The sequence below is a fragment of the Heptranchias perlo genome, chromosome 28, assembly GCF_035084215.1.
Source record: "Heptranchias perlo isolate sHepPer1 chromosome 28, sHepPer1.hap1, whole genome shotgun sequence".
Taxonomy (NCBI): Eukaryota; Metazoa; Chordata; class Chondrichthyes; order Hexanchiformes; family Hexanchidae; genus Heptranchias; species Heptranchias perlo.
In genome coordinates, this window is record NC_090352.1 from 31962519 (window position 1) to 31986303 (window position 23785).

Consider the following 23785-nt stretch of genomic DNA (forward strand, 5'->3'; position numbering starts at 1 on the left):
CAGGGCATCTAGTAGAGGAAGTTCTGGATTTCCACGTTTAGCAGCGCATGTGCGGTCGCCAGTAGTTGCTGTAACAGATGCACTGAAATAATGTTGAGCCCTGTTAGCCTCGCTGTTATTTTCAGAGCAAAATCCAGCCCAATGTTGGAGCAGAAATGAAGGAGCATCTGACGGTCCTAAAGCTGACTGCAATGCTCAGTGCTGTCACTAGATGCCTAAACACAGCATTAGCATCCCTTGCCATGAATGAAAATATATAATTTAACACACCCTTGCAGATCAAAGATGATTTTGCTGTTTTTATTTCACCTGATCCTGAATTAAACTGTTAACTGCAGTGTCGAACTGTTGAAATATACAGGAAACAGATTATCTACCATCGTGTGGTAAAAACAGTCCATGCATAACAGTAACCATCAGATTTTATTTTAAGGTTAGTAAACACTTCATAACAATATTTTTTAATACAGTATTTAAAAAGGGGCAATGCTCCATTTTAAACAGGCTACACCTCTAGAAAGTCATTCCTTATAAGTAGTGCTACGTCAGTTTATTTTAAATGTGTGCTATACAACAACATTGTGAGGAAAAAAAAATCCATCACAGTGTTAAGAATTCTGAGCAATTTGGTTTAGATAGTGGTTTTGCAGGTGAATATTCCATCGTTAGTTAACACCAAGTGTTTCAGCAACCAGAGTTAAACCAACCATTTCACAGCTTAATTGCAAAATTTGATGTTACAACAGCATCCACAGTTGTAAGTAGAAACCTCAATCACGGCAATATATATGTGTTTTTTGTAGTTTTTACACAATGTGGTTAATGAATAAAAAATGATTTGGAAATCTATCTTTGATCTCAGATCATAAGTCGACACATCTATATTTATTGTGATCAATTTGTGGAAAATACTTGATATTCAGCTGAAATTCAACAGTATTATTTGAACAAAAAAGATTTTTTCCCTTTGCACATCTGCATCCATTTTACCCCTCATGCCAATCTTTGGTGTAGTCCCATTAAAGTACTATAGAATTGGTGTTTAGTTTAACAATGTGTACCTTCAGGCTTGATTGTGCAAAGTTAAGACATTTCACCTCCTGCAGCAGTAAACTGCAGACTTTAGAGATCAATTAAATGTTTTGAGGATCTGGGCTCACTTATTAGACTTTGACACAACTACCTCCTTTCTACATTTTGATCAGCAAAAGACCAAAATATAAACTTATGAAACCAATTTATAGAAATACAGATGATAACACCAAACCACTTAATATTGAAGCAGAGGAAAAATCACCCTTCCTAAAGATTGTATGTCGATGAAACACCCCATCACATAGATCAGAACTCAGATTTATTTACAATTGTGATGGTAAAAGGATGGTGGTCAAGACATTTAGAAGGTGGTTTGGCACATGTGCCATTCTAGCATTTTTGAGATGATTCTTTTAATTTAAATTGCTTGTGTGAGAGCAGCTAAAAGAGAAACACCTACACCGTTGGAAATTACAAACCACTGTGGCTCCTGGACAGGACCAGCATTTGTTGAAATGAGTGACTTACTAAGCACGTGGATTACCTAGGAAAGAGTCAACACACAATTCATCACATATGGAGACTGGCCCACACACAGCCTTAAATATAAAATTATAGCTGTTCAAACAGTATTGAGATGACACTAGCCTAGAAATTCCAACACGCTGTCCCCATTTTACAGTCGTAAAATGGGCCTGAGGATTAGGGCTGGTCAGTAGGCCTCCAGGGCTTGCGCCGAAAACTGGCGTTAGGCCCATTGCATGTTATTCGGGGGCCAATGCCTGTTTCGGGCCAGTGTAAAATTGGCTCGCGACTGAACGCAGCATATACCATACAAGCTGTGGTCAGTTTTTTCAGGCACTCAACAGCCAAACCAGCAGCCCTTAAAAAGGGACCGCTGGAGGCTGCCTCCCAAAGGGCAAGTGTCACATTTTTTAAAAAACATACCTTATTGTAGAGCCAGGCGGAGCAGGAGTGCTCCTTCCATTCCACATTAAAACCATGGGCCATTGCCGGCCATCTCTCGCACCCCGTGCTCCCCCCCACCCCCCAAGATTCTCTCAAGGCCATTGACTGGTGTCTATGCCAGCTGATCTTGCTATCTCCTCTGCCATCAGTGAACTGCCTCTGAAGCTGTAGTGGCACCCACAGCTCGCCAGTACTATCCTAATAAGGCTGGCAGACCAGTTTACAGTGGTCCTGGCCCCCCCCTCCCCCAGACACTTCCTGGTGGAGAAGAAAGCAACACTGGAAGGGAGAGATGGAGGAGGGGAGAAGTCGCCTTGCTCATCTGGAGAGAAAAGGAGTTTGACTCCAAATTTAGTGTGCAGGCTTGCTCCTTAATTTCTCATCAGCTGGGACTTCTTCAGAACTGGTCAAAGCTGCTCAATAGATAGCCAGTAGATGTTGTGATGCAGGGTAGGGTAGGGAGGGGGAAGCAAATAAAAAGGATGAATTATGTTAGTTATTTCACCCCTGACCTGAAGACAGCCATGGTGCAAGACAGGATTCCATTAGACACTTTCAGTAACAGGCAGCTCTCAAATATCAACCCACAAAACCTCTGGTTGAAAGTCAAACCCTCAATCATTCAAGCTACTCGCACACGTTATTTAAATACAATTTAAAAAGATGAATAACGTTAAGTTACGTTTGTAAAACAAATTGTAGGTCAGTTTCAAGCAAGTATTAGGCATGTCACTATTTTGACCTAAACAGTGCACAATAGTGTCAAGTATCCCATCCCAGGTGCACACTCGCAAAGACAAACAATGGGCACACAAATACAAAAATAGAAAATTATACATTTTGGTCCAGTCAAGATAATTTTCACCTGCAAATTTGAGTTTCGATTATTTTAAAGGGAGAAGAAAATATGAATCATCATCCCATCCTGCCACTGCTGCACCATTAAAAAAAACCCTCAGCAGATTCCATTAAAAACACACCACTTACAATGAGAACCAAATGTAACATATTGTACAGGAGTTGGGAACAGAGGTTCAGTAAGACTTGTAACAAAGGTGGGATGTAGGATTGATTATGAACTGTCCTCAGTCCCAAATGTTGTACACCACCAATTTATGATTTACTATGTTAGCTGTCTGGAATCCCAAGGTGCAGAGGTAATTGACTTGGAAGGATACTTTTGGGAGGGAAGGGGTAATGGAATGAAAACTGCACCCCCCCCCGCCCCGTTCTCTCTCCTCCACCCAAAAAATTAATCATTTTAGAATACAGAAATGCATGACTAAGAATACGCTGATGGTCTGATAGGTGTAAAGTAAGGCACCCTCAATGGCTCAGGAAGTAAATGCACTATGTGGTATGATATTGACCCATGCAGAACAGGAAGGGGAGCAAAACTAGTATGAAATTAGCAGACACTCAGGCTTAGACACACGTTTGGACTTCTCTATTGTGATGTTTGAGGGTAGAATCCCTTTATTTACCCCCCAGAGCTATAAGGTTAACAGTGGTAAAAAGGGCAGGAGGGGTACTTGATTCCAAGCCTCCATGTTCGGAGCCAGAAGACATGCAGCAACAATCTGGGAATGACTCACTCTGATTGTCCCCCTCACTCTGTGGGAGATGCCTGGTCACAGCAGAATGTCAATTCAATAGCATTGGCATTGAACTTCATCCCCACCGCCACAGGCAAGCAACAAGTTGCATCAAATTGGATTTCAGATTTCTGAAACCATGCTATAAATCAGTAGCAAGATCATCTATAATGGAGCCAAGGCAAATTCATACAACTTTTGACAAGTATTTCAGCTCTACTTATAAGGCTTTTTTTTTCAGAAGACTGAAAAATCAACATTATAACAAGTTAAAGAAAATTAAACTCAAAAGCACACAGGTTCATTTCTAAAGTCAGTCAGCTGTCTTCATATTCCAGGATAATACGTATGTTGGTGACCATTAGTAGATAAAAAGTTTTTAAAAATGTAAATACTGTCACATCTAACAACCTGGTTACAGTTTTTAGTCTCTGTAGGCAGGCTGGTGTCCAAGAGGTCTGTCATCATAGGAGCTGTATCTTTTCACGTGTATTCTACGTACACGATCTCTAACTTCCAATGCCTCTTCATCTTCGCTGTGCGCTCCCTGACCAGATGTTCGACTGGTAGCCTCCAATAGTAAGTTATCGGGTACGCGTGGCGTTTCATAAAGCAAGACGTTCAACGTCTCTTCATAAATTCGTGCTTCTGGAAATTCAACCTGTACAGTTAAAGAAAAATTAGATAACAATTAAAGCGAATTTGGCACATTTTCACATATATAAATTTCCTTTCATGCCTGAGTAACAGGACAAGACACCCCAAACTCATCTTATTCAGGACTCTCAGTCAGTGGAGAGGAGTCTTTCATCTCATCAGTTAGTCCTGGAGTTGAACCTAGGTCTCAGAGGTAAAGGACATTCCTTGAATGCTTTGCAACACCTAGATCCTTTAAATTTCTCTACAAGGTATGCCAAACCCAAGACAAATTTTTAAGACAGACAAGAGGAAGATTGAATTCCTGCTCCCAAGTCTTGCAATACCACTGTTAGGCCAGTCACTTGGAGATGTGCAAGAGTGCCCTCTAAAGTAATTCACTGTTATTTACTCTCTCTCCCCCTCCCTCCAGGGTAAGAAGCATGGTCACAACAGAATGTCAACTCAATGGAAAGAAGTCCTTTGGCCTCCATCCTGGATAAGAGAGAGGACTTGCCAAATCATGGCACATCACATTTGGAATACCACTGAACGTAGCTTGAAGTAACTTTGCATCTGAAGACCAGGCACAGAACAATTCTTCATCAAGTATTGCTAAAGATACACTTTTACTGTATCAGTTTATTTATATAGAGGTCATCTTTCATGTACCTTGGTTTGTTTCTTTTCTGTTGCATACACAATTGAAGTACAGCAAACTTCAGCAAGCTTGCGGCCCTGCCCATAAAATGACCAGCAGCAGATCTCATCTCCCAAGACGTCCTTCATAAAAAGCACTCTTCCATTAAATCGCAGGGACAGCTTGTCGAACAGTTCAATGTTCTTCAACAAATTGTCATCAGAGTTGCTGAGAAAACAAAACAACCTGTATTAAATAACTGCTGTTAGCGACAGTGCAGAAACACTGATGCAGTTGTGGGAAGGATTTTGTTACAACAGGCATTTCAAGATATTTGAAGGCTTGCTTGGAGACTACTTTAACAATAACCCAAGCAAGTCTATTTTTGCAGCCTTTCAGTATAAAGCTAAACCATTTCTTCTCACATGAATAAAGTTTAAATCTTGAATTTGGTTTTGTTAAAAAATAGAATGGACAAACCATATAAAATTGACTATGTACATGATTTATAATCTAACCTAAACTTCTATGCATTTAGTTTTAGAGACTGAAATATTGGGACTTTTCAAAATGCAGTTGCATCCTAGGCTGGGAGAGTTCGGATACAATAATAGGCTGTGCAAGACTTGTGGGTTGCTTAGGTGCACACCATGGAGTCTCTTGAGCCGCGTATAAAGTTTAAATCAATATTCCAATCAGCCTGCATATATCTTAAGCTGAGGATACAAACAGATCTTGGTGTTCTGATTTAGGATTTAATCACCAATGAGGCAATAGCACTAAGAACAGTCCTTCCCAAACCTCCAAGCCCACAAGATTCAAACAGAAAAGAGCAAAAAGTAATATAAATTACATGGGCTTACAAACTGCATGTGGCCTACAGGCCATAGTTTGTGGACACCCTTCTACTAAAGGGAATGGTTCTTTCTCATCCAACTTTATGTTTCTTTCATACAAGAAAAAGGAAGCTATGACTATGGTACAGTTCTTTGACTGTAACAATAAGAGACTAGCACATGCACTAAGTCATATTTGCGTTCATTCTTATTTTGATGTTTGCTCCCATGGAAGAGAACTGGCACTTGACACAGTGGGACTGTGACCTTGGATTGTCAGATCATATGAGCCCACACGATTTAAAAAAATTACTAGAAACAAAAAATTTGCCCACATCTTGATATAAAAAGGTACATAACATTTATACAACTCATAAGCCTGACTCGACTTAAGGCACTTGCTGAAGGTGAGGGGAGTCAGGTCCATTCCTTGTTTAAATACAAGGTTACATCAGGAAAATACAGCATCATCACATCAGGACCAGTTTACTGTTCCCCATTTAATGAATACAGGGCAGGTTTTGGCCAAGTCAGTAAATTTACTAATCTTCTCTATCATTCCAATTTTAGTACATGTGCTGGGCTTTAACAGAACTTTTTCTTTACCTGAACAACCTGCACTCTGCTCCAATGTACACATGTAGTATTTAACATTATTAATTGGCACATTACCAAATTAAGTCAGGAGTGGATTTAGCTTTTTGGAAATCTTATGTGAAAGGTGGCCCTTGCAGGTGGGTTTGTATAGAGTTGGGGGGGGGGGGGGGAATTTAGAGTGGGAATTGGGGAGTGGGGGGAACAAACAGTTTCCACAAGGAGATCAAATCTCCTACAGCTGAAACTGCACCCATGTGTGCCTTAGATGGACAGCGTGCCATTGGACTAAATTACTCCTTAAAATGATTGTATAAGACACCAGAGACAATGTTGGATGCTTATATGTTCTCATGTCTACTCTAAGGTGGTAAATACCACACTTGTCAGATCATTACATTCAATTGAAAACAAAGTCACATTTTATTTATAAGCTTTAATTACGCAGCAGCAGAAAGACACACCAAGGAACTAGAACACTTGACTTACACAATACACAAACTGTTCCAAAACAAAAGACAGCCACATCGTTTTTTTCAATTGCTTTCAACTGACTGATGGGTGTTATATGGTAGACTCACCCTACAGAGCTACCTTGTGATGGACTGGAGATTGGTCACATTTAAAATACTTTGTTTTGAGAATTCATAGTTTAACAGTATTATGACTAGCTTAAAACGTCTCCTTTACTTTCTGGAAGCTCTCTGGGTGAAATGGACACATTCCTTGCTTTATACTTCAAAAGGGAATGAGTCATCTCTGGTAAGGTGGACTGTTTAACAAGTTTCACAGACAACCGCTATAAAAAACAGTTGGTGGCCCATGGAGGGGAGTGTGGGGGCGGAGGAGGGTAACAAAGCAAGGGCAATCACTGTCAGAGATGCCTTGCTTCACAGGTCCAAGCTTTATATCAGGCATGTTATGTCTTCGAACTCAAATTTTGATTGACAGCTTTTATTGTCAAAGATAACTGAAATATGAGAATATCAAAAGGTAAGATTTCAAAATAGAGAGGGGATATAATGGTTACCCTGTACCTAGGCTCTCCAGTGAATCTCTACTTCAGGCAGATGACCAGTGATGTATGAAAATATCCAATTTCACATATAAACTTCACATCATGGATGTGGGTTCACTCTAAGTTCTGAGGTGTAGGAGAATTTCTAAACATTTTATTGTTTTGGGAACTGTTGCATGGTTTCTGTTGGCTGGTAAAGAACAGCACTGATAGCAAGTCAATGTGGAGCGGGGTGGATAGAGAAGCAGCCGGTTAAGCGTTTGCTGAACAGCTGCTCTGCCCCCTTTCCAAGTTGTTAGAATTTAATGATCTCAAGCAGTAAACCTCAATGAGTTACATAGAGGCTATAGCACAGAAACAGGCCACTCAGCCCAACTGGTCTATGCCGGCGTTTATGCTCCACACGAGCCTCCTCCCACCCCTTTTCATCTAACCCCATCAGCATATCCTTCTATTCCTTTCTCCCCCATGTACTTATCTAACTTCCCCTTAAATGCATCAATGCTATTCGCCTCAACTACTCCTTGTGGTAGTTTCACATTCTAACCTCTCTCTGGGTAAAGAAGTTTCACCTGAATTCCCTATTGGATTTATTAATGACTATTTAATATTTATGACCTATAGTTTAGGGCTCCCCACAAGTGGAAACATTTTCTCTACATCTACCTTATCAAACCCTTTCATAATCTTAAATACCTCTATCACGTCACCCCTCAGCCTTCTCTTTGAGCGAAAAGCACCCCAGCCTGTTCAGCCTTTCCTGATAAGTATATCCCCTCAGTTCTGGTATCATCCTTGTGCATCTTTTTTGCACCTTCTCCAGTACCTCTACATCCTTTTTATAATGTGGAGACCACAACTGTGCACAGTACTCCAAGTGTGATCTAACCAAGGTTCTATACAAGTTTAACATAACTTGTTATATCAGAACATAACTTATACAAGTTTAACATCAATGAGCTGATTAAACTTTACATAGAATCCCTTTGCTTATCCCACTCTCCCCAACAATTTTTCCCCTTTTTATTAAGCTTTCCTGAAAGCTGCATTGTATGTGTGCTGGATGGGATTCAAAATAAATAAAATTTAAAATCCCAATAAGCTGGTAATGTTACACAAATCAAACACGGCAGAGCCCGACCTGAATTAGAAGCAGCATCGTACCTAGTATAGGAATACTTGTTGTTGCTCCTGTTGTGTAGCAGCTTCACAACCGGCTGTTAGTAAAGAATAAAAGGCAGTCAGCTTTTAGTAAGACAAATATTGAGAATGGGGCAGAAAAATTCTCATTAAAAAAAAATATGAAAGACATGTAGGAGTATTGTGACCTTAGCACATGTTTCAATTAGTCGTTCTTCCTCCTTAGGAGAGGTGATCATTGGGATTGTGCACGCAACTTCACAGCATTCATTCTTTTCCTAAATAAAATCAAATCATTAACGCAGGGGTGAAAAAAAGTCACCAATGAATGGAGAGAACAAACACTAAAAACTTTTCTTCACACAACAGTATTTTAGAAACAGCTAAGGAGAACGGCATGCGGTTGCCATGGTGATCACAACTCAACTCGTGCCGAGTATTGTAAGTGTGGAAAATATTCTTGCTGCACAAGGGAGGCAGTGAAGGGAATTGTTACGTTTTATTCCTGGGTCATGTGTGGTGCACCGTTCAGTGTTTTACTACCAGCAGGGTATGCCAGCTGCATGGTTTCATCAACTCCCTGGTTCTGCAACCATCACAAAACAGAATTTTAATTATGTTGCTTGAGACAGTTCAGCAAATGAAACCCTTTTCTTAGTTTCCAGTGAAAGTTTATGGCCAACTTTTAAAACTCCCATTAGTGTTAAGCTCCTGCTACAATCTACAGGCTTGTAAAAACCCAAGCTCGCTGTCATCTAATCACTGCTTCCTGACTCACCTCTCTTCTCTTACTTTTTCTAACCTTGGCTGTGTTCTGCACTATGGATTTTAATCCTGAAGTAATCTTCTCAATTTTAAAAATGGTTTAAATCAAAGTAGGTAGAATCTAGTTTTGTTCAGCTTCCCCGTACTATAAATTCATGCATCATTTTGTATTCTCTATCCCCTGAATAAAACAAAATATAAACAGCAATTTTGTTTTAAAAAAGGATCACCATAGCATCTTTTAACAAGACGACTGGATATCACGATGAGTTAACATTCGAGCGTTTAGCTTGAGAGTCTGGGGTTGAACGCAGCCTAGACTGATGGTATGAAAGCCTCCTTTCACTCTCCATCAGCTCTAGAGATCCTAAGAAGTGAGTGCAGCTACTTTCAACCCAGTTCCCAGCACTAAATTAGTGGTCACATTCAAAGAGGTTTTGGGATGGTGGGTGTGCGGAGCAGAAAAATTCCCACTGATGCAGCGGACACACTCCTATGAATTTGGGGGCATGGTCTATCAGTGGGGCAGAGTTAGGAGGCGTTTCACCTTACACCCTACACCCATTCATAATAGGACTTTTATCTGGGATTTGGTGCTTGTGCTGACACTGGAGGGTACATTGGTGAAGTTTTTGTGCCTTAAGATGATCACTAAGAGCAATTTTTAAAAAAAAATACCACACTTTACACCTTTCTTCCACAACCAAAATGACATACATTATATTTAGAAAAACTATTTCATTATGTTAAACAGAAAGACAGCACCTTCTGTAAGTTACCTGCAAAGCTGTTTGACATACGTCCACTAAGCCCTGAATGAGATAATATTTAGCCTCTGCCAACAGTTCCTTTATTTCCCGCCTACTCTTTGGAAGGATAATCGAGTCATCCCGCAGGTAGTTCAAAACAGTGCCAAAATGTTTTCCACAACGGTCAATAAGAATCCAGCCTGTTTGGAAAAATACAAAATATTCCACAATAGAGGGCTATGATTCAAGGCAAGGATATTTTACAACCAAATGCAAATTCTTTACAAAAAGGTAAAGCCAAGGGCCCTCTCTGTATCCTTCCCCCTAAATGGCTCATATGATCAGAGGATATTGTGGGGAAAATGGCCATTCGGCCCATCAAACCCATTCATGTACAATCTGCTTGGTCACACACTATTAATCCCATTTTAATTGCTGGAAGAAAGGTTCTCCAAAGTTTCTTCCTACCCTCATCTGCAGTTTGAGCAAACAGTCAGCATATATAACCTTACATACTACATTATTCATCCTTCCTTGGCAAGACATTTCTACGGTACCACCAGCATTTAATTATCTTTACTACTTCTTCTATTCCTCAGTTGGCAGTACTCTCACTTCTGAAGGTTGTGGGTTCAAACCCCACTCCAGCATTTGAGGACATAATCTAGGCTGACACTCCAGTGCGAGCAAGTGCTCCAACACTGGAGATGCCACCCTTGGGATTAGTCATTGAACAGAGGCCTCAATGGTTTTGGTGATCATTAAAAGATCCTCTGGCACTATTCAAAGAACTGCAAGTAATTCTCCCGTGCCTCAACCAACATTCTTCCCTCGTCCAACTTCAACAAAAACTGATTAACTGGTTATTCATCTCATTGCTGTTTGTGGGATCATGCTGCGGGCAAAATGGCTGTGGTATTTGAATACACAGAGTCACTGCATGTCTAGAAGATACAACCCAACACAAATTTAGCCAAATTGATAAAATTACATTGACTGGTTTCTTCAGCGACGATAATCATACCACCCAAATTCTTTTCCACTTTTGCTAAAGGGCACCTTCTCATCACATAATTTCCCATTCCAATGTGCAAAATAATGCATTTATCCACATTAAAACCCATTTGTCCTCCTTAATTGGTTCAACCTTCTATGAGTGCTATCAATCACGCTCACAATCATCACCTGGTCAGAAACCTTGCGATCTTCATCAAATCTTATAACACTTTAAAGAGCCCTCCTTAGTATTGTTTACTAATTGTGGGAACCAAGAATAGATCCTTCTGGAACTCTATTAGTCACTCTCTGTCTCTCTTCCTCCATGGCCTGAGCAGAGCTCTTCCATTTATGACCTTGTTTTCAATCTAGTTATCTAATTTACCACAAATTCCATAAGACTGATCCCTGCAGGCACTTCATATGGAACTTTATTGAATGCTGTCTGCAAATTCAAGAAGATTATACCTGATGGGTTACCCTCCTCAAATACGTCAAAAAACTTGTGCCATTGTAGCTTAAAATTTCTAGCTCAGTGACTGCGTAGTAGTGATTTGCCATCAACAAGTCCAGTGCCCTTTCATTATTGGCAGTGGCCTTTCCTTACCAGACCATGGAATTGGTAGTAATGGGCAGGGTCAGGTGCTTAGATATTTCTACCACGGTGATAATTTTCTATATTTCACAATTTAGTTATTAGGATATCTTCTTGTGGTACTGAATATTACAAATCTTTTTAAAAAGACGTTTGAATAGTTAAAAGTTACTGTTGCTCCATGAAGCCAAGGAGAACTTCCAAGTTATCTGGCCAACACTGTGATGAATAGCTGGTATTACATAAGAACATAAGAAATAGGAGCAGGAGTAGGCCAATCGGCCCCTCGAGCCTGCTCCGCCATTCAATAAGATCATGGCTGATCTGGTCCTAACCTCAAATCTAAAATCATGTCCAATTTCCTGCCCGCTCCCCGTAACCCCTAATTCCCTTTACTTCTAGGAAACTGTCTATTTCTGTTTTAAATTTATTTAATGATGTAGCTTCCACAGCTTCCTGGGGCAGCAAATTCCACAGACCTACTACCCTCTGAGTGAAGAAGTTTCTCCTCATCTCAGTTTTGAAAGAGCAGCCCCTTATTCTAAGATTATGCCCCCTAGTTCTAGTTTCACCCATCCTTGGGAACATCCTTACCGCATCCACCCGATCAAGCCCCTTCACAATCTTATATGTTTCAATAAGATCGCCTCTCATTCTTCTGAACTCCAATGAGTAGAGTCCCAATCTACTCAACCTCTCCTCATATGTCCGCCCCCTCATCCCCGGGATTAACCGAGTGAACCTTCTTTGTACTGCCTCGAGAGCAAGTATGTCTTTTCTTAAGTGTGGACACCAAAACTGTATGCAGTATTCCAGGTGCGGTCTCACCAATACCTTATATAACTGCAGCAATACCTCCCTGTTTTTATATTCTATCCCCCGAGCAATAAAAGCCAACATTCCGTTGGCCTTCTTGATCACCTGCTGCACCTGCATACTAACTTTGATTTTCTTGCACTAGGACCCCCAGATCCCTTTGTACTGCAGTACTTTCCAGTTTCTCGCCATTGAGATAATAACTTGCTCTCCGATTTTTCCTGCCAAAGTGCATAACCTCACATTTTCCAATATTGTATTGCATCTGCCAAATCTCCGCCCACTCACCCAGCCTGTCCATATCCCCTTATAGGTTTTTTATGTCCTCCTCACTCTCTACTTTCCCTCCCATCTTTGTATCATCTGCAAACTTTGATATGTTACACTCGGTCCCCTCCTCCAAATCATTAATATAGATTGTAAAGAGTTGGGGACCCAGCACCGACCCCTGCGGAACACCACTGGCTACTGGTTGCCAGTCCGAGAATGTACCATTTATCCCAACTCTCTGCTTCCTGTTAGATAACCAATCCTCCACCCATGCCAGAATATTACCCCCAATCCAGTGATTCTTTATCTTGAGCAATAATCTTTTATGTGGCACCTTGTCGAATGCCTTCTGGAAGTCTAAATACACTACATCCACTGGTTCCCCTTTATCCACTCTGTACGTTATATCCTCAAAGAACTCAAGCAAATTTGTCAGACATGACTTCCCCTTCGTAAAGCCATGCTGACTTTGTCCTATTAAATTATGTTTATCCAAATGTTCCGCGACTGTCTCCTTAATAATAGACTCCAAAATTTTACCCACCACAGATGTTAGGCCAACTGGTCTATAATTTCCAGCCTTCTGCCTAATACCCTTTTTAAATAACGGTGTTACATTAGCAGTTTTCCAATCTGCCGGGACTTTTGTCGAGTCCAGAGAATTTTGGAAAATTATTACCAAAGCTTCCACAATCCCTACTGCCGCTTCCCTCAAGACCCTGGGATGTAAGCCATCAGGTCCAGGGGACTTGATCTTATTGAATAAGATCGGATGCAAAATCAGAGTTTTTAAAATGAAGGGAACTGATAATGTGGTCAGAGAGAGGTGCTTTGTGGAAAATAAAACAATGGGACTATAATCCAAAGAAACGAGGAGTTAACTGAAAAGATTTTTTAAAAACATTTTCATGCTCAAGAGTCAATAATTTACGAACAGACCCTCTGCGTATAAATAAACTTGCTGCAGTGCGGTATCATTTTAAAAAAAATTTCAGAACGATATTGGATTGGCTCCAATTCAGCTGGATAGAATTTTCTTGTCGGAAAAAGATGAAAAATGGTCAGATTGTGACCCAAAACTGGATGGAGAAAACTGTTTCTTACTCTAGTCTTTCCCAGCACCTCAACACTAGACGTTTTTAACCTCCCTCACAGTCTTCCCTTCCTCCAAGAGTCGCCAAGCTTGGCATCAGCTAAATATTGAAGTAAATCTACTTGATTTATCTTCTCTCCAACCTTGGTGGCGTTCTGCACTATGGTCCCTGGCCCTTCACCTAGATTTCTCAATTTAACAAACTAGCCTTGTTTTGTTCCCATGCTCTTATCACAGACCAGCGGCTCTATTCCTCTGAGCAAGGCAGACTGTATAATTTTTATCATTAAATATTTGTACGGCATGATGCAAATTCACAAAGATTGCAAATATTGACAGGAGGGCATAACATTGCAACTGGTAGGACCTCTAGGTCAGTAAGGTTTATATAACAATAATTTAACTACTTAGTTTAGTAACTGTTTTCTCAGTTTATAAACAACCTGCATCGCTCTACACAGCTTGCTACCAAAAGCTTAATTTTTAGGAGCCAAACAATCCCAGGCAAGATTATCCCATTAAATCTGCACAGTGCTAATTTTAAACATGCAACCAGCTAATATTCCCTGTAATTACTAAAACACAGGCATATAAAATTCACTCCATTTATCTTTAAAGTGGTCAGTGTTTACTGGGATCCGACTTAAGACGTGATGTTTATCACACGTGTGAGGGACAGTTCTAAAAATAAACCAGTGATATTACATTTCAGTAATTAAAAATAATTGCAGATTACATTATTCATTTGTTTTGAGAAGTACTTTTACAATTAAACTGAGAGGCCTGCAGCTTTACCTTATAGTGTACACTGAACTCCCACAACAAAAGTGGAAGTCCGAATTCATATTACTGGTATTAACTGATCATATCAATATCCATCTCCTACATCAACTATTTCTAAAGAAGTTTTATCAAAGTGGAAAAAGCATTGAGAAACCCAGTCATTTCATGATGGCTTCTTCTGACCTGGAACTAATAATTTACAAGCAGTTACGCCAACTGCCCTGTGCTTGACCTCAAGCGTTTACAAGCAGCTACAATTACCCTAAACAGCACAACCGTGCTCCAGACCCCAGACGACCTCAAGAGCAATGCCATGGGGGACCGACAAAAAAAAATCAAGCTGATTTAAAGATCGTAAGTTAAAATCACTGACACCATATACGGCGAGTGTTCCATAGATGGCTGCCATCAACTTCTCTCCACAATATTTGCAGTACAGGTTTGGCAGACTGGACCTGGCCTCCATTTACAATTTCTCTCGAGTGATCCAGCAGATTGGAAACTGTGGCAAATGCTGGGGGAGAAAACCCACATTCTACCACTTACCCACATTTTAGTACATTAATGGCAGTCATAGGTTTTGGGGTATACATTTCAAAAACTGAAATAACTGTCTTGGTTACTTCTGGTACAACTGGTTAGATTATATTCACCTTCTTTGTCAGTGAGAACTTCCATTCTTCCACTAAACATTGCCTTTAGCATAGTATCGTGTCTGGTTAAAATCTGAACAGTGGTGTAGTACAGGGAGCCTCCAACATTTAATCGGATGTATTTGTTCCCCATGCTTCCTTCTTTAAAGCTAATGGCCTTGGGTTTGGCTCCAGAAGGTGGGTACAGTGACGTTAGGCAGGTGTCCCCAGACATGTCTCTCTGAAGGTAAATGGTGACTCTGCACACAGTTGGCTTAATCTGTCCCGCCGTGGTTGGTGTGAGCAAGCTAGACAAAAACGAGTCGAGGTCTGGTCACGTTCACAAATGTTCATAACCTCTGCACCACTAAAAACAAGGAAAATCTTCACGTTAAACATCAAACATATTAGAAACAAACAAAACTTTGAACCTAATTTGAAAGTGCAATACATCACAGAATATCTATACTACCATCTTATCTTCTCCATAGACATGAGCATTATGAAAATTTCTAGGGTTGTGGATGTGCATGTGAGACAGTCACAATTCTAACCATGGTGTAAAGCACAATCAAAGGGAGGGAGTGGTAACTGAGTCCACTTGTGACCACTATGAAACACCATGTGTCCATTCCCTCAATCCTGCCCCGTGCCAGGTCCTTCAGATTTCCTAGGCTAGAATTCTTTGTTCTTCAATATTCAACCTGGAGTTTTAACTTTTGGTCACCCTTTCATACTTGTAAAAAAAAGTAATATGAAGACACAATCAATAATTAAGTGATGACTTCAACATGTTAATTGTACAAGAGAACAAACTGCTTGAACGTAAAGACATAGGACACACAGCAATTCAGTACCAAAGGATGTACAGAAAGAGCATCACATTAGAAATTAAGTTTCTTAAATTTTAAAAGATTGGCAAATTTTAATTTGAAAGATGCAATAATGAGATGTTATGTTGCTAGGGAGATTGAGTTTCAAATTAAAAGGTGCTGGTGGCAATTAAAAACATGCCATAACCAATTTGTCCATGGTGGTTGGTCGACCTTTCCTCAATCATATCTGATGACTATTGCAGATTATATCACATGATACAAGGGCAGATCACCCAGGCAGCAGGTCACTGGATCAAAGAACAACTTGCATTTATAGAGTGCCTTTAACGTAGGGAAACATCCCAAGGCGCTTCACAGGAGAGTAATCAGACAAAAATTAGCAAAAAAGTCAGTGTTTCGAGCTTTTCTGTGTAGGGGCTGCTGCAAATATTGATACAATCCCAGAGACCTCCTGTTGCAATGGTGCCAGCTACCCAAAGAGTAACCCTACATTATTGCAAAAGTATGTGTTATTAGCATATAGCAATAGGAGTGGCATGCCAGTAGGTCAACAAATTGATAAAAATACAGAAATCTAGTTCTAATTGCTACTGAATGACCTTTTAGGGCAAGGACAGGATTGGGCTCGTCAGCGATGCCCCCCAAATAGTCGGACAATGTGTACATTCGCATAAAGAATGGCCACCTGTACAAGGATACTAGAGGGCTCCTTACTGCCAGCAAGAGTTAAGAGGGAAAAAAAAGGAGAAACAAAAGAAAACTAATTTTTCATGAACTGCTCATACAACATAATGAGTTCTGACCTTCTGTCCTCATTAAATGAACAGGTGAGTCAGGCCGACTGCTTAACAAGGTTTCTCAAGGTTGAAATAAATATATTTAATCATGCCACAACTGATGACTGCCTCATGCACTCCTGAAAAATGAATGCTCAATTACACATATCCAACCCACACATCAGAATCCTAACAAAGATGCAAGTAGTTTTTTGTTTAATTCGTTCATGGGATGTGGGCGTCGCTGCCAAGGCCAGCATTTATTGCCCATCCCCAATTGCCCTGAGAAGGTGGTGGCGAGCCGCCTTCTTGAACCGCTGCAGTCCGTGTGGTGAAGGTTCTCCCACAGTGCTGTTAGGTAGGGTGTTCCAGGATTTTAACCCTGCGACGATGAAGGAACAGCGATATATTTCCAAGTCGGGATGGTGTGTGACTTGGAGGGGAACATGCAGATGGTGTTGTTCCCATGTGCCTGCTGCCCTTGTCCTTCTAGGTGGTAGAGGTCACGGGTTTGGGAGGTGCTGTTGAAGAAGCCTTGGCGAGTTGCTGCAGTGCATCCTGTGGATGGCACACACTGCAGCCACTGTGCGCTGGTGGTGAAGGGAGTGAATGTTTAGGGTGATGGATAGGGTGCCAATCAAGCGGGCTGCCTTGTCCTGGATGGTGTCGAGCTTCTTGAGTGTTGTTGGAGCTGCTCTCATCCAAGCAAGTGGAGAGTATTCCATCACATTCCTGACTTGTGCCTTGTAGATGGTGGAAAGGCTTTGGGGAGTCATGAGGTGATGGGTGGATTTAAAAAATGTGTGGCAGAAAAGGATTCCTTTCATTGATCTAACATATCATATAGTACCAAATGCAAACACTGTTTAAACCCTTGCTCCTTCACACAACAAAGTAACACACTTTTAACTTCAGAAATAGCACGTAAAATATTTAAACTCTTTCTTTTGCTCATCTCTGTAAGTCAGCCACCTCGGAAGTAAACAGCTGCTGCACTACCCCCACCTTTCAAATTAACAGAATTAGGCCCCACTAAAGTGATTGGCAGAAACAAAGTGACTTTTATGATATATAATGTAACAATGGATTGAAACTCAGTCAAGTCACACTGGTGCTGGGAGACCTCAGGACAGAAAATATTGCAAAAACGTTGTCTCAGTTTAGATCAGCAGTTCGGTTTTAAATGCAGTCACTATGATCAAAGGAGCCTTAGGCAGTTAAGCTCCTCCAACATTAACTGACGCTTAACGGTCATGAAGACTTAAAAAAAAATCATAAGTGCTTGATGGCCATTGAATTCATGGCGTCTAACTTCTTTCAGCCTACAACCCCCCACCCCCAGAACTCTTCATTCCTGACTCTGCCTCTTTTGCATCCCCCCTCCAACTACCTCCCTGACCCACACCACTGGAGACTGTACTAGTCCCCATGTTCCCAAAGCCATCTACCGTCCTTTCATTCTTAAAACCCACCTCTTTGACAGATGCATAATCAGACAAAAATGAACACCAATCATCCCACTTAACATCTCCCTCTATAGGCTCAGTGTTTATTTTTGTCTGATTATGCATTTGTGAAGCAACCTGGGATTTGTTTCTACATTAAAAGCACTATAGAAATGAGTGGCTGTACACCAGGAATGACTTAAGCAAGGGTAAGTGGAGACCAACACACCCATCTATTGTGTTAAGCTTCATTATGTTGATTATATAGAGGATAGTATGCACGTTGAGATCCAAAAAATAAATATTTTACATTCTTGGCTCATGCATTCTCTCGAATATTATTCCCCCATGCCTCAAACACTAGTCCACCTAGTAAATTAGCTGTGATTTTTACAATCGAATTAACACTCTGCAGACCTCCTAACCCATCATCTTACCATTGAGGCCGTATGAGGTACAAAAATTCCCAATCTTGAGAATTTAAACACTTAATTTGCGTGTAAAAATACCTCAAATAGCAGTAGTGCTTTAGAAACAAGCTTGTGGGTCAGCAGCAGTGAAATCATCAAATGCTTCATAGAAAGGACAAATGTATCTCTATGCATTTCAAGAAAAATTTGAAGGGCAGGGGAATGGGACAAGTTGGCACAAGCACGATGAGCCAAATGGCATCCTCCTGTGCTGTAAAACTCTATGTCAGTACAATACCAGAGCAATAAAGAGTATAAAAGTTCATCGCTGCACAGATACATTCCAACACAGACCGATCAATCTCAGCAGGATGTCATTTTTCTTATGCAGCTATCTGAAGGAGTGCTATTGATTACTAATATCAGTGCAACAGTAGCTATTAAACCCATTGCTGATAGCAATGGATCTGCAATCATGCACACACACACCATAGGAATAAAGCAACAAAGGCAAAAAAAATGAAATGGCAAGTATTCCGCCTTAGCTGTTAGCCATCTCACCATTTGATCATTTCCCTCCCCAAACAAGCACTATTGTACTTAATTACACAATCAATGGACTGTGTTACTCCTGTTACAAACTGTATTTCCCATTACACTGAAAAAATTGAACACTAAATTTAGTAAATACCCAAGGCGGCTATAGGAACATAGGAATTGCTGGACAAAAAAAAAACCAAGGTAATGGATCTGAGCACTTTTTGAACCTGCCTTAGGATCAGACTGGAGTTATACTCCAGCTAGTGCCAACATCCCATTAGTGCAAAACAACCTCCTGGACGACATCTCATACCGCTACACTGCAGATGCAATACAGAAACTCTTCAAGTTATGCTGCTACTTTTGCATCAACTTGCACCTGAAACTGCTTTGCATCAGCTGGAAAGTAGTACAACTGCAGTCAAGTTCCCACATTCTTGGAGACTAAAAGGCAACTTCTAGACAGGCTATGCAAGTGTTTTTAATTCTAAGAGGTCTGTAGGGAAGAGGGGAAAAAAACTCAGTAAAATAAAATTCTTGGTGATCCAGAGAGATATGGAGACACACTGTTAAACCTCAGCGTTAGTTTGAAGGGGTTATGTGGAAAGACACGAAGTGCTAGGGCTTCAGAGACGTAGTTTGTTGACTAGCCTGATGAGTCCCTATCAGGTACTTTGCTGAGGTATAGGTGGGTTGATTTTTTTTTTGTCGGATCCAATTTGATCCTGTTGACGAATCCGACCCAGCCTTGAGAATATCCTGTTCCCGGTTCCATCCTACACGGTTACCCTTCTTGAATTGTCCATTTATGCCCCTGCAATTCAATTACAGCTCGCTGATTTGGGGCATTAGGGCCTTCCACTGGCTTGCAGCTGCCATTGAGCGGAATGGGAGAATTTAACTCGCTTCTACTGAGAGGAGACACACGGGGTTACTTCCCACCGCACGGCCGCCGGCTCCTCCGTCTCCTGCCTTTAGCTGCCGCCCGCCCGCCCGTCCCTCACTCACTCACTCACTCCATTTGCTCTGGTGGGTCTCGCTCCTACAACTTGACGGCGCTTCTCCCTCCCAGCGGGGATTCAAAGTCCGCCTACCCCCATATCTCGGACCATTCCCCAGGCCGCCCCCCCCTCCATCTCGGACCATTCCCCCCCCGGGTACCTGCAGGACTTGCCGAGCCGATTCCTCCCTCCTTTCCCTCACCAGCTCCTTCACTTCCTGCTCGAACCTCCGCCAGACACAAACTGCAACATTGTTACCATCGCCCAAACTGGCTCACCGGAAGTGGCTGCTGCGCCTCCAGCCAGCTGCTAACGAGCTCACCACGCATGCGTGCGTGCTCCTCTCCCTTTACATCGTACTACGCAAGCGCCAATAGACCCATTGTCCCTCGCCTGCAAGCCACCTCTTAGGGACCGTCCGTAAATTAGCCCAAAGTATAGTGAGGAATAAGGTGCAATATATTTTTTTTTGTGTCGGATCCGATTCGACCCTGTTGGCGAATCCGACCCAGCCTTGAGAATATCCTGTTCCCGGTTCCATCCTACACGGTTACCCTTCTTGAATTGTCCGTTTATGTCCCTGCAATTCAATTACAGCTCGCTGATTTGGGGCATTAGGGCCTTCCACTGGCTTGCAGCTGTAATGATCTGAAATGGCGGTGGAAGCAGATTCAATAGTAACTCTCAAAAGGGAATTGGGTAAAGGGAATTGGAGGGAAAACATTTGCAGGGCTATGGGGAAAGAGCAGGGGAATGGGACTAATTGGATAGCTCTTTCACGATGGGCCGAATGGCGTCCTCCTGGGTTTTACCTACTGTGATATGATATTGCTCCCAGTGCCACGCGCAAGTCAGTATAGGATAGTAGGATAAGCCAGATTAATGAGTGGCTGGAGAAATGGTGCAGGAGTGAGGGCTTCAGATTCCTGGGGCATTGGGACCAGTTCTGGGGCAGGAGGGTTGCACCTCAACAGAGCTGGAACCAATGTCCTCACGGGGAGGTTAACTGGTGCTGTGGGGGAGGATTTAAACTAATTTGGCAGGGGGTGGGCATCAGGATGAAACATTAGAGAGGAGAAACAAGGTGCACAGAGGTCTGGGAGAGACAAATAGCAGTAGAGTAAAGAATAGTTCATAAATAGAAGGGATCAGACAGAGGGCAAAGGCAAGGCAGTCTAAGATGAGTTTGGAGTGCATGTGCGTAAATGCATGTAGCGTGGTAAATAAGGTTGGTGAGCTGCAGGCACAAGTCGCCACATGGGACTATGATATAGTGGCAATAACAGAGACCTGGCTCAAAGAATGGGAGGATTGGAAACTTAACATTCCTGTCTACAAGGTATTCAGGAAAGGTAGGGAAGGAAAGAAAGGAGAGGGGTGGCAGTATTGATCAAAGAAACTATTATGGCACTGGAAAGGGATGATGTAGTTGAGGGGTCAAATACAGAATCTATTTGGTTAGAATTAAGGAAGAATTGAAGAGCTATTATGCTACTGCGTGTATAATACAGGCCACCAAATAGTGGGAAGGAGAGAGGAGCAAATTTGGAGGCAAATTACAGAAAGATGCAAGAACTATAGAGCAGTGATAATGGAGAGCTTCAATTATCCAAATATAGACAGGGATTTTAACAGTGTAAAGGGCAAAGAGGGAGAGGAATTCCTGAAATGTGAACAAGAAAACTTTCTTGATCAGTGTGTTTCCAGCCCAACAACGAAGGAAGCAGTGCTGGATCTAGTTTTGGGGAATGAAGTGGGGCAAGTGGAGCATGTTTCAGTGAGGGAGCATTTGGGGAACAGTGATCATAATATCATCAGGTTTAGAATAGTTATGGAAAAAGACAAGGAACAAGCATAAAAATGGAGGAGGGTTAATTTCAGTGAGTTAAAAAGGGATCTTGCACAGGTGGATTGGAATCAGAAATTGTTAGGCAAAACAGTAATTGAACAATGGGAGGCCTTCAAGGAGGAGATGGTTCGGGTACAGAGTAGACACATTCCCACGAGGGGGAAAGGAAGGGCAACCAAAGCTAGAGCTCCCACGATGACGAAAGATATAAAGATTAAAATGAAACTGAAAAAGGAGGCATCTGATAAGTATAAGATTCATAATATAGTAGAGAACCAAGCTGAATACAGAAAGTACAGAGGAGATCTAAAAAAAGGAATTAAGAGGGGCAAAGAGACAATTTGAGAATAGATTAGTGGCTAACATAAAAGGGAATCCAAAAGTCTTGTATAAACATATAAATAAACGGGTAGTCAAAGGAAGGGTGAGGCTGATTAGGGACAAAAATGATCTTCTCGTGGAGGCAGAGGGTATGGCTGAGGTAATAAATGAATACTTCACATCAGTCTTCATTAGAGAAGAGGATGCTGCCAATGTAGTAGTAAAGGAGGAGGTAGTAGCGATATTGGAGAGGATAAAAATAGATAAAGCGGCGGTACTTAAAAGGTTGACAGTACTTAAAGTAGAAAAGTCACACAGTCCAAATGCGATGTATCCTAGGTTACTGAGGGGAGTAAGAGAGGAAATTGCGGAGGCTGTGGCCACAATCTTCCAATCCTCCTTACATATGGGAGTGGTGCCAGAGGAAGGGAGGATTGCAAATGTTACACCCCTGTTCAAAAAAGGGGGGAAGGGTTAAACTCAGCAATTGCAGGCCAGTCAACCTAATGTTGGTGATGGGGAAACTTTTACAGCCAATAATCTGGGACAAAATTAATTGGCACTTGGAAAAGTATGGGCCAATAAATGAAAGTCAGCATGGATTCGTTAAAGGAAAATCAAGTTTGACTAGAATTATAGAATCATAGAATGGTTACAGCACAGAAGGAGGCTATTCGGCTCATCGAGCCCCTGCCGGACTAACTTGATTGAGTTCTTTGATGAAGTAACAGGGAGGGTTGATGAGGGTAGTGCGGTCGATGCGTATATGGACTTTCAAAGGCATTTGGTAAAGCACCACATAATAGACTTTTTAGCAAAATTAAAGCCCATGGGATTAAAGGGACAGTGGCAGCGTGGATACAAAATTGGCTAAGGGACAGAAAGCAGAGAGTAGCGGTGAACGGTTGGTCTTCAGAATGGAGGGAAGTATACAGTGGTGTTCCCCAGGGGTCAGTTTGAGGACCATTGCTCTTTTTGATACATATTAATAACCTGGACTTGGGTATACAGGGTATAATTTCAAAGTCTGCAGATGATATGAAACTTGAAAATGTAGTAAACAATGTGGAGTATAGCAACAGACTTCAAGAGCACATGGATAGATTGGTGAAATGGACAGACACATGGCAGATAAAATTTAACGCAGAGAAGTGTGAAATGATGTATTTTGGTAGGAATAATGAGGAGAGGCAATATAAACTAAATGATACAATTTTAAAGGAAGTGCAGGAACATAGAGGCCTGGGGGTATATGTACACAAATCTTTGAAGGTGGCAGGACAAGTTAAAAAGGATGTTAAAAAAGCATACAGTATCCTTAGCTTTATTAATAGCGGCATAGAGTACAAAAGCAAGGAAGTTATGCTAAACCTTTATAAAACACTGGTTAGGCCTCAGCTGGAGCATTATGTTCAATTTTGGGCACCACACTTTAGGAAGGATGT

The 23785-nt window shown here is 41.4% G+C and overlaps 1 protein-coding gene across 3 annotated transcripts; it reads right to left on the reverse strand.

The window, feature by feature from the left end:
• Positions 1–404: 404 nt before the first annotated feature.
• On the reverse strand, positions 405–20503 carry tnfaip1 (tumor necrosis factor, alpha-induced protein 1 (endothelial)). Of its 3 annotated transcripts, none has more exons than XM_068008358.1 (7): positions 20449–20503; positions 15184–15529; positions 10008–10177; positions 8652–8741; positions 8488–8540; positions 4908–5103; positions 405–4260 (listed from the first exon to the last, which is right to left on the reverse strand). In XM_068008358.1, the coding sequence occupies exons 2-7, from the start codon at positions 15395–15397 to the stop codon at positions 4024–4026; spliced, it is 960 nt and encodes a 319-aa protein (XP_067864459.1). In that variant the 5' UTR covers positions 15398–15529; positions 20449–20503; the 3' UTR covers positions 405–4023. The 3 variants fall into 3 exon arrangements, with proteins under 3 accessions (XP_067864459.1, XP_067864457.1, XP_067864458.1); XM_068008356.1 differs by lacking the exon at positions 20449–20503 and adding an exon at positions 20331–20439; XM_068008357.1 differs by lacking the exon at positions 20449–20503 and adding an exon at positions 20373–20424.
• Between the last annotated feature and the right edge of the window lie 3282 nt (positions 20504–23785).

What these genes read in the sequence shown, in the direction of transcription:
- tnfaip1 (XM_068008358.1), bottom strand. Translation starts at nt 15,397, where the DNA reads ATGTCTGGGGACACCTGCCTAACGTCACTGTACCCACCTTCTGGAGCC. An exon ending in AGTTCTCACTGACAAAGAAG is followed by an intron (nt 10,178 to 15,183) that starts GTGAATATAATC and finishes TTTTCCAAACAG; the next exon opens with GCTGGATTCTTATTGACCGT. An exon ending in TAATTGAAACATGTGCTAAG is followed by an intron (nt 8,541 to 8,651) that starts GTCACAATACTC and finishes CTTTACTAACAG; the next exon opens with CCGGTTGTGAAGCTGCTACA.